Genomic DNA, 11,098 nt, shown 5'->3' with positions numbered 1-11,098 from the left:
CAGCCCCGTTAGCAACCTTACAGGGCTAAAGACTAAACTGTGGGCCGGGCACGGTGGCTCATGCCTATAATCCCAGCACTTTGGGAGGCTGAGGCGGGTGGATCACTTGAGGTCAAGAGTTCAAGACCAGCCTGGCCAACATGGTGAAACCCCATCTCCACTAAAAATACAAAATTTAGCCAGGCATGGTGGCAGGTGCCTGTCCCAGCTATATGGGAGGCTGAGGTAGGAGAATTGCTTGAACCCAGGAGGTGGAGGTTGCAGTGCAGTGAGATTGCACCACTATACTCCAGCCTGGGCGACAGAGCAAGACTCCATCTCAAAAAAAAAACTAAACTAAACTAAACTGTGATTTGAGGCAGCTGAGGCACTAAGAGCCCAGGAAGAAAGGACAATAATGAAAAAGCAAACAAATGAGACCAGTATTTCGTGGCATTTCCCTTATAGGCAATTATTTACTCAAAAATACAGGAACAGCATGTATTTGCTTTACTGCAGATATGCAAACAAAAAATTTAAATAATCTTAGTTACTATCTACATGCAGATCCTTCCAATCTTAATCTCCAGTCATGACCACTGATCCTTTTTTGACTCCTTTAATTCAATTTATATATCTCTAAGTGAATATCTTGTCAACACTGACAATCAAGACTAAGATGTATTTATTCTATTCCAGATTCTACTCTAAAAGTCACCACGAAAAATTCAGTTCTACTGGTCCTGGCTCTAAGTCTACTAGCAAAATCTTCCAGAGAAGTGGAAAAGCTATCAGCCAATGTGTTAGACTATTATTTCCATGACCTTACACCTATCAAAAAGGCACTAATTGTTACCAGGCTTATAGAATTCTAAAGAAGTTGGAAACCATTTTCCATTATAAAAGAAATTCTTCCGAATCACACAAAACACTCTGACACTTCTCCAGTTCCCCTTTGAATGTTCTGCAAATGTGCTGGTGTGAAGGAAAAAATTCAATGTTGCACATGTTTAAAAATTTAATGAAGACATAGACATTATTGAATACAATTGATGACGATAACCTTCCCTTTGAACTGTCCCTAAACATCCACACTCACATGTTCTTTAAATACAAACCACTTTTCTCCAGGCTTCCTAACTTGGTAAATCCAGGTACCTTCCCAGGTCATTCAGAGAATTCGGAGCCTCATGTCACATCACCTTTCCCCAGCCCAGGAGCACAAAACCAATCAGCTGTCAAACTCATTTCTACGTCTCAAGGCCTCTCATGTTATTCCCTCCTTTCCACACATACTCAGACCCTCTTCATACTTCTTACACTGACACAGACAACCTCATTTGGAGGCTAACTGGTCTCCTTATCTTTAATCCCAAAATACACCTATCTACAACAAGGATCCAAAACCTCGTAACTCCTTTCTCAAAATCCTGTAAGGCCCTGGCAATTGCATTCAGAATAAAACCACCTTTCATCCTTTCTTCCTTTAAGAGCACATTAGTAAGAGTATAAATCCTAGTTTTACCACTTATTAGGTTTATTTCATTTGTAACCTCTCATTTGTTTAAAAAAAAAAAAAAAGATTCATAGTAGTATCTTCTCAATAAAATTGTTCTAAGGAAATAATACTAATAAAGCACTGAGAACAATGCCTAGCACATAGAAAATGCTCAAAAAAGATTATTGTTATCCAAACTCTATCCTGCCACACCCTACCTGTACTTTTATAAGTATTTTTTCTACAGATTTATTGAGTCCTTAACTAATGATTAGGAGATGAAGATACAAATATCCATTAAAAAATGTTCCGCATTATCTGGCCTTCCTGCCTGTGCCTGTGTGATTCCTCCTTGCCCTGAATGTTCCTTTCTACCTACAGATATCCTACTCATCCCCAAAGTCCAAACCAAGACTGACAGCCTCAGAGATGAGGCTTTCATTTTGCCATGTCCTCCCATTGGATGTTATCTTCCCATCAGTCAATCAACGACGGTACTCTCTTTTCCTCATTCGTAAGTCATGAGTTTTTCTTAAATTCTAATTTCTTATGCAGACAGTACATCAACTCCACACAATTGTGAGATCCCTGGATGGAAAAGAATGTATCATTTCCATCTCTCCAGCACCTTCAAAAAGTATCACACACATAACGAGGGAGGTCAATGTATGTTAACTGAATCACTTCTGTTTGAAAACATTTATTCTCCAAGTACTAACTAAAATTAAGTTAACCATGGAAAGAACTAATATTTGACCAAACTTCTTTAAAAAATGTTAACTTTCTGACAACACCTAGTCCATTTCTTACCTCATCCAATGATCCAAGGAGTTTACTAAGCGGCTTTGGAGTACTAACGCCATCAAGTGGAGTACTGGGCCGAGGCATTGTGTTGGACATCGTCAGAGAAGGAGCTGGCAGTCCAGGAATAAAAACCTTTCCTACCTTTAAGCAATAAAAACATGTGGGAAAAAAAATATTGCTTTTAATGCATCATATCCTTAAATAAAATGTTAAGGAATGTAAACATATATTTCTTTTGATATTTCTAAGTTTATGCTCACCAAACACAACAAAGAAACAATTCAAATGTCAATAATCTATCCAACTCCACCATCCAATTGCAAATATTTTGGTATAATTTTGGGTTTTGTTTTTGTTTTTGTTTTTTTTAAACAAGATCTCACTCTTTCACCCTGGCTGGAGTACAGTGGCATGATCTCAGCTCACCGCAGCCTCAACCTACCAGGCTCAAGTGATCCTCCCACCTCAGCCTCCAGAGTAGCTGTAACTACAGGCACATGTCACTACACTTGGTTAATTTTGTATTTTTTGGTAGAGACAGGGTTTCACCATGTTACGCAGGCTGGTCTTGAACTTCTGGGCTGAAGCGATCTGCCCACCTAGGTCTCCCACAACTTGGTATAACTTCTCTTGGTTGGATTCCTTCTCTTCATTACTGAAGACTTTTTTTTTGCAGGCAAGGAGGGGAATGTTAATATAGTCAACACATTCTATAAAAATCTGTACACTATGCACTCTTCTACCTTTTGGTCATAGAGACAGTAAGAACACTAAGCTTTCAGAGACTACAGGCAACAACAATCTTAGAAGTCTCAAACCTTGAGAGAAAGAGCACCAATTATCCCCCAGGGGCTTAAAAAATAAGGTCAGGTAATGCTCAAGAAATTAAATCCAACCTAATTCAAATTGCTCTCCAGCACACAATCTGTCTTCAATAATAAACTCTCAATTATTTCTTCCTCAAAAATACTCTATATAAATTAGAATAAATTCTTTGATCTTAAAAAAAATGAGTCGGCAGGGCACGGTGCACATGCCTGTAATCCCAGCACTTCGGGAGGCCGAGGTAGGTGGATCGCCCGAGGTCAGGAGTCCGAGACCAGCCTGGCCAACATGGTGAAATCCCATCTCTACTAAAAATACAAAAATTAGCTGGGTGTGGTGGCATACACCTGTAGTCCCAGCTACTTGGGAGGCTGAGGCACGAGAACTGCTTGAACCCAGGAGGCAGAGGTTGCAGTGAGACGAGACTGTGCCATTGCACTCCAGCGTGGGCAACAAGAGCGAAACTCCATCTCAAAAAAAAAAAAAAGAATGAGTTGACGATTTATGCTAACCACTCCTTATTTTGGCTATCTGTAGGGTACTTAGGAAAAACAGAAATTCACATCTCTACAGGCTGAAAACGTGATAAGACTAAAAAGGAGATGCTCAGAACTAAAATGAGATCTTAACAATATACATATTCATGTTAATACACTACTCAAAAGCTAACAAAATAATAGGAGTTGCACCAATAAAATCCTTAGGCTTAAAAAACAGAAGTAACAGTGAGAACTAGTTATGCACAATTTTTTAAAAGCTATCTCAAACCCCTAATTTATGAAAAGATGGGATAAGCACATATCATGCTATTTCCCCCATTAATCACCAAAAAGAAAAAAAAAAAACTGAATAAAATTTATAATGTAACTAACAGAAGATTCTGAAGAAGTAAAGAAAAGAAGACCAACTGGCTAGTAACCTGAGACCCAGGAATGACCTAATGATGAATTCCCTAGGTTTTTGGTTTTTTTGACTCCTTACATAACCAGGCCTCAGGCTTTCAAAGTGTCTGCAACACAGACATTCCAATGTTCACAGACAAAACAGGCCCTAAGAAACTCTACTCTTTCCAGCCAAAGTGTTGGGAAAAGAGTGTCCAATCAGGATAGAAACTTTTCACTATACCTGCCCTACTCTTTGCAAACACCAAGAAAAAAAGTCATGGCCCTCCCTTCCTCCTCACCGGGAGGCACAGTGAAAATTTTGAATGTCCCTCATCTATTTGAGGAAGTCCCCTTCTATTTCTAGTTTGCTGAGAATTTTTTTTTATCACAGATATTTGATTTCATCAAATGATTTCTCTGCATCTATTTATTTCCTTGGTCAGCAAACTATGTTCCATGACCAAATCTGGCTTGTATCCTGTTTCTGTACAGTCTGTGAGCTAAGAATAGGTTTTACGTACTTAAATGGTTAAGGAAAAAAAAACAAAAGACAAACATGTAACAGAGACTGCGTGTGGCCCATAGAGGCTAAGATACTTGTCTGAACTCCTACATAAAAAGTCTGCCAGGCTGGGTGCGGTGGCCCATGTCTGTAATATCCCAGCACTTTGAGAGGCTGAGGTGGGAGGATTGCATGAGTCACAAGGTCATGGGTACAGTAAGCTGTGATCTGACCACTGCACTCCAGCGTGAGTGACAGAGCGAGACACTGTATCAAAAAAAAAGAAAAGAAATTGCCAAGGATGGAGAGGACATGAACAACATTATCAACCAAAGGGAATGAACAGATATTTATAAAATATTCAAGGGTGCCTTCTTGGTGATTTGGCCCTTTAACTAAAGTCTCTCTTTGTTCCTGGTCATTTTTTTTTCCCACATAGCGACTCCAGCTATCTTTTGATTATTGTTTGCATAATAGCTTTTTTCCATCCTTTAACTTACCTATGTCATTACATTTGAAGAAAGCTTCTTATAACCAACATATATAGTTGGGCTGTATTTTCTAATCCCTTCTGCTAGTCTCTGTTATTTGTGTTAGACCATTGTATTTAATTAGTGGCCTAGTGGGATTTAAATCTGCCATTTAATATTTTTTTTCTGTATATTCCCACTTTCTTTGCTCATCCAGAAGAAGTAACTCTTCAAGTTTGATCATAAGATTCTGGCAATTCTGTTCAAGTTTGGCAACTCTGTTCAGGTTTAATCATAAGATTTTGTCAGTTCAGTCACATCTTAAGGCTCTACTTCTAATTATCTTGCTATTTCCACCACATCTGCAGTGACTTCCTCCACTGAAGTTTTGAGCCCCTCAAAGTCATCCATGAGGGTGGGAATCAACTTCTTCCAAATTCCTGTTTCTGTTGATATTTTGTCCTCCTCCCATGAATCACGAAGATTCTTAACGGCATCTAGAAAGGTGAATCCTTTCCAGAAGGTTTTATTTATTATTTTTTTTTGAGACGGAGTCTCCCTCTGTCACCCAGGCTGGAGTGCCGTGGCGTGATCTTGGCTCACCGCAAGCTCCGCCTCCCGGGTTCACGCCATTCTCCTACCTCAGCCTCCCAAGTAGCTGGGACTATATATAGGCTTCCACCACTACCCCCGGCTAATTTTTTGTATTTTTAGTAGAGACAGGGTTTCACTGTTAGCCAGGATGGTCTCAATCTCCTGACCTTGTGATCTGCCTCCCTCAGCCTCCCAAAGTGCTGGGATTACAGGCGTGAGCCACTGAACCCAGCTCAGAAGGTTTTCAATGGACTTTGCCAGACCCCTTAAAGGAATCACTATCTATGGCAGTTCTAGTTAAATAATGTATTTCATAGTAAGACTTGAAAGTCAAAATTACTCCTTCACAGGCTGCAGAACAGATGTGTCAGCAGGCATGAAAACAACATTCATCTCCTGTACATCTCCCTCAGAGATCTTAGATGACCAGGTGCACTATCAATGAGCGGTAATATTTTGAAAGGAATCTTTTTTCTGAACAATAGTCTCAACAGTGGGCTTCACATATTCAGTAAACCATGCTATAAACAGGCGTGCTGCCATCCAGTCTTTGTTGCTCCATTTATAGAGCCCAGCCAGAGCAGACTTGGCCTAATTCTTAAGGGCCCTAACATTTTTGGAATGGTACATGAGCACTGGCTTCATCTTAAAGTCACCAGCTGCATTAGCCCCTAACAAGAGGGTAAGGCTGTCCTTTGAAGCCAGGGACTAACTTCTCTCAGGTTATTAAAGTCCTAGATGGCATCTTCTTCCAAAAGAAAGCTGTTGCATCCACACTGAAAATCTGTTTAGTGTAGCCACCTGCGTCAATTATCTTAGCAGCTTCTACATCAGCACATGCTGCTTCACCTTGCACTTTTGTGTTATGGGGAGGGCTTTTTTCCTTAAACCTCAAGAATCAATCTCTGTTAGCTTACAACTTTTCATTTGCATCTTCTTCACCTTTCTCGGCCATCACAGAATTGAAGAGAGTTACGGTCTTGCTGTGGATTCAACTTCAGCATAAGAGAATGTTATGGCTTGTTTGATCTTCTGTCCAGACACTGAAACTTTCTTCATATCAGTGAAAAGGCTGCTTCGCTTTGTCAGTTGCCATGTTCACTGAAATAGCACTTTTAATTTCCTTCAAGAGCTTTTCCTTTGCATGAACAAGTTGGCTCTCGCGCACAAGTGGTCTGTCTCTCAACCTATCTCGGCTTTCAACATGCCTTCCTCACTAAGCTTAATCATTTCTAGTTTTTGATTTAAAGTGAGAAACTTGTGATTTTTCCCTTCATTTGAAAACTTAGAGGCCATTACAGGGTTACTAATTAGTCTAATTCCTTTTTTTTTTTTTTGAGACAGAGTTTGGCTCTGTCGCCTAGGCTGGAGTGCAGTGGCACGATCTCAGCTCACTGCAACCTCCACCTCCCGGGTTCAGGTCATTCTCTTGCCTTAGCCTCCCAAGTAGCTGGGACTACAGGCACCCGTCACCAGCCCAGCTAATTTTTTGTTTTTGTTTTTGTTTTGTTTTGTTTTTTGAGACGGAGTCTTGCTCTGTTACCCAGGCTGGAGTGCAGTGGCCGGATCTCAGCTCACTGCAACCTCCGCCTCCCGGGTTCACGCCATTCTCCCGCCTCAGCCTCCTGAGTAGCTGGGACCAGAGGCGCCCGCCACCTCACCCAGCTAATTTTTTGTATTTTTAGTAGAGACAGGGTTTCACCATGTTAGCCAGGATGGTCTCAATCTCCTGACCTCGTGATCCGCCCGTCTCGGCCTCCCAAAGTGCTGGGATTACAGGCTTGAGCCATCGCACCCGGCCCTCATTTTTTGTATGTTTTAATAGAGACGGTGTTTCACCGTGTCAGCCAGGATGGTCTCAATCTCCTGACCTCGTGATCCACCCGCCTCGGCCTCCCAAAGTGCTGGGATTACAGGCGTGAGCCACCGCGCCTGGCCAATTAGTCTAATTGCAATATTGTTTTGTCTCAGGATATAGGGAGACAGAAGGAGAGGGACAGAGACAGGAAAGGCGTCAAATGATCAGGCAGACCACACAAAACATTTATCAATTAAGTTCCTCATCTTATATGGGTACAGTTCATGGTGCCCCAAAACAATTCACATAGTAACATCAAAGACCACTGATCACAGATCATCATAACAGATAAACTAATAACAAAAAAGTTTGAAATAATGCAAGAATTATCAAAATATGAAACAGAGACACAAAATGAGCACATGTTGCTGGAAAACTGGGACCAACAGACTTGCTCAACACAAAGTTGCCACAAACCTTCAATCTGTAAAAACAATATGCAGTATCTGTGAAGTACAATAAAACAAAGCACAAAACGAGGTACAATGGAACACTATTAAATATATACATAACACTGAATGAGTAAACAACACTACGCATCAACACAGACAAATCTAAAACAAATATAATGTTGAGCAAAATAAGTACATCAGAGGAGAATCCACAATATCTTTTCTACATAAAAATTCAAAAACAAGGAAAACTAAATAATGCATCTTTTAGTGATACATACATAACTGTAAAAACTAGTAATATGAACAACTGATTTATCACAAAATCAGGATTCTTCTATCTCGAGGGCAGGGGAAGATGGCACGCAATCAGAAAGAACATAATAAAAATAAGGATACTGGCAATATTCTATTTCTCAGCCAGCATACTGGGTATATGAATATTCACTTCATTACTATTCAAATTGTATGTGTGTATTTAAATTTCATAATTTAAATTTGTAAAATGTACATTCTCTGTGTATATTTCACAAATGTTAAAAAAAATACAGCTAGCATATACCACATTTAATATAATGAAACTTTACCAGAACTTTAGTACTTACCAAAGGTACCCATGCTTCAATTTCAAAACTAGTTTAACTTTAAAAAAAAAAATCTACCTATACTCACTGAAGGTTTCCCATCTGTGACAGGTTTACAGTGCCAATGCATTTAATAGCAGTGAGCCATAACCCTCCAAATTAGGACCCACCTGAATGGGAAGCTTCACTGAGAATTATTAACAAAAATCTTCTGCCAAATTGTGCAGGCAGGAACATAACAAATTTAAAATATCAATCTAAAGTAACATTAAAAATATTCATAGAGGCAGTCTGAAGTCCTACTAAATGCATGGAGTGCTATTTTTTGCTTACCCGAACCACTCCTGTGTATAGCACCAGGTTTCCACTGCCTTCCAAGACCAGCATGGTGTCTATTTTCTAAAAAAGAAAAAAGACAAAAAATTAATTTCCCAATCTGAGCAAATTAACAGATTTTTTGACTGAAAAATCTGATGAGGCATAATAATTTTCAACTTCTCAAATGTGCCTACATTACCTCCACTGGTGCTGCATCCTTTGCTGGTATGTTGGTCACTGAACCAAAGATGAGCTGGGTTTTATCATTACTCTCTTGAAACTTTACACAGCTAAATAATAAAATAAAAAAGAAACTTGATATATGTAACAACCTGTATGGGTATTAAAAGTATTATGCTGAACAGAAAAAGACAATCTCAAAAGTTTATATAACTGTATGAGCCCATTTATGCAACATTCACAAATGTCAAATTATCAACATGGAGAATTAGTGGTTGCCAGGATTGGTGGGTAATGGTGTATGTGACTATAAGGAGTTAACATAAGAGAGATAAAGATGTTTTGTATCTTGATGGTGGTGGTATTTACACACATCTACACATGTGAAAAAACTGCATAGAACCATATATACACATAAATGAGCACATGTCAAATTGATGAAATTTGAAATAAAGTGTGTAGATCATCTATTTCCTGGTTATGATAATGTATTATATAGTTATATAAGAGGTTACCTATGAGGGAAAAAGAATGCAAGGTACACAGGACTTATTTACTATTTTGTAACTTGCTGTGATCTATCGTACTTCAAAATATGAAGGTAAATAAATGGCAAAAGATCTGAATAGATATTTTACCTAAGAAGATAAATGAATGGCTAATAACTTCATGAGATGATCAACATCAGAATGCATTAGAGAAAGGCAAATTAAAGCCACTTCACAACCACTAGAAAATAGCTACAATCAAAGAGTGTGATGATATCCAATCCTGTCAAGGATAGAGACATTAACCTTCGTATTTTGCTGGTGGGAATATAAAATGATACAGGCTATTTGGAAAACAGTTTGGTGATTTCTTAAAAAGTTAAACATGAATTTACCATTCAACCCAATGACCCAATCCTAAGTATTTACTCAAGAAAAATAAAATCACATATGTCCACATATTTGCTCAAGATTTTTGCTCAACTGTTCATACTGTCATAATTCTCAGTAGTCAAGAGGTGGAAATAAACCAAAAGTCCATCAACTGATGAACAGATAAACAAAACATGGTAGATCTATACAATAGACTATTACATAGCAATAGGTAAGAAATAATGGTACATGTTACTAAATGGTGGATCCTAAAAACATCACGCTAAGTGAAAGCTAAACACAAAAAGCTACAGACACTGTGTGTACATACATTATATATATATAAATGTCCAGAAGAAACTAATCTATAAAGGCAGAAGCCTAGCATGGTTGCCTGACGCTGGAAATGCGAATAAGACTGACTGCAAACAAGCACAAGGAAATCTTTGTATGGTGATATAAATCTTGTAAAATTGGGGTTGTGGTGATGGTTGTGTAACACTGTAATTTACTAAAAATCATTTATTTGTACAGTTAAAACACGTTAATTTTATGACATGTAAATTATTTCTAAATAAAACTACTTAGCCAAAAAAAAGGAAAGAAAGGAAAAAGAAAAAGCAGTGCTGAGTTATTTACACAGAAACAATGGGAAACACACACACTTACCGTAACTGGAGCTGGGACTCCACTAAAAAGCACAGGAACTTTTGTCCGCATAGGTCAGATGTAATAAACACTTTTGAGGCTTGTGAATTTTTCTCTCTATAGATACATTAATAAAGTAACTGTCAGCACAGGTCCAAGAATCTACCACAGTAACTACTAAAAGTCTTTGAGGCCGGGTGTGGTGGCTCACGCCTGTAACCCCAGCACCTTGGAAGGCCAAGGCAGGGGGATCATGAGGTCAGGAGATCCAGACTATACTGGCTAACACGGTGAAACCCTGTCTCTACTAAAAATACAAAATAAATTAGCAAGGCATGGTGGCAGGCGCCTGTGGTCCCAGCTACTCTGGAGGCTGAGGAAGGAGAATGGGAGAATGGTGTGAACCCACGAGGCAGGGCTTGCAGTGAGCCGAGATCATGCCACTGCACTCCAGCCTGGGCAACAGAGCAAGACTCCATCTCAAAAAAAAAAAAAAAAAAAAAGTCTTCGAAAATATTCTGCAAGAAATCTAAAAACTACTTAGGTCAAGCAATAATTTTGAAGACACAAACATTTCTAAGAATTAAACTTCATGATCTTTTCAGTTCTTTGATTATGTTCTAAGATCCTTTCAGTTCTTTGATTATGAGCTCATTAGACAGCTTTGTTGGGGAAATCTACAATAAATTTAACAATTACTGA

General features: G+C 38.9%; 1 protein-coding gene across 1 annotated transcript in view; it reads right to left on the bottom strand.

Moving 5' to 3' along the window:
* Positions 1–11,098, bottom strand: part of ANAPC1 (anaphase promoting complex subunit 1) — a 126,337-nt gene that overhangs the window by 86,660 nt on the left and 28,579 nt on the right. Inside the window, exons 11-15 of the mRNA XM_011953099.1 lie at positions 10,418–10,513; positions 8,908–8,998; positions 8,724–8,789; positions 2,288–2,422; positions 1,361–1,463 (exon numbers count right to left, since the gene is read on the bottom strand). Coding sequence (XP_011808489.1) covers positions 1,361–1,463; positions 2,288–2,422; positions 8,724–8,789; positions 8,908–8,998; positions 10,418–10,513 — 491 coding nt within the window. The remainder of the gene's footprint in view (positions 1–1,360; positions 1,464–2,287; positions 2,423–8,723; positions 8,790–8,907; positions 8,999–10,417; positions 10,514–11,098) is intronic.

This window comes from Colobus angolensis, unplaced genomic scaffold (genome assembly GCF_000951035.1).
Source record: "Colobus angolensis palliatus isolate OR3802 unplaced genomic scaffold, Cang.pa_1.0 Scaffold356, whole genome shotgun sequence".
Taxonomy (NCBI): domain Eukaryota; kingdom Metazoa; phylum Chordata; class Mammalia; order Primates; family Cercopithecidae; genus Colobus; species Colobus angolensis.
The sequence above is the reverse complement of the archived record's forward strand: the minus strand, read 5'-3'. Positions and strand labels throughout refer to the sequence as shown.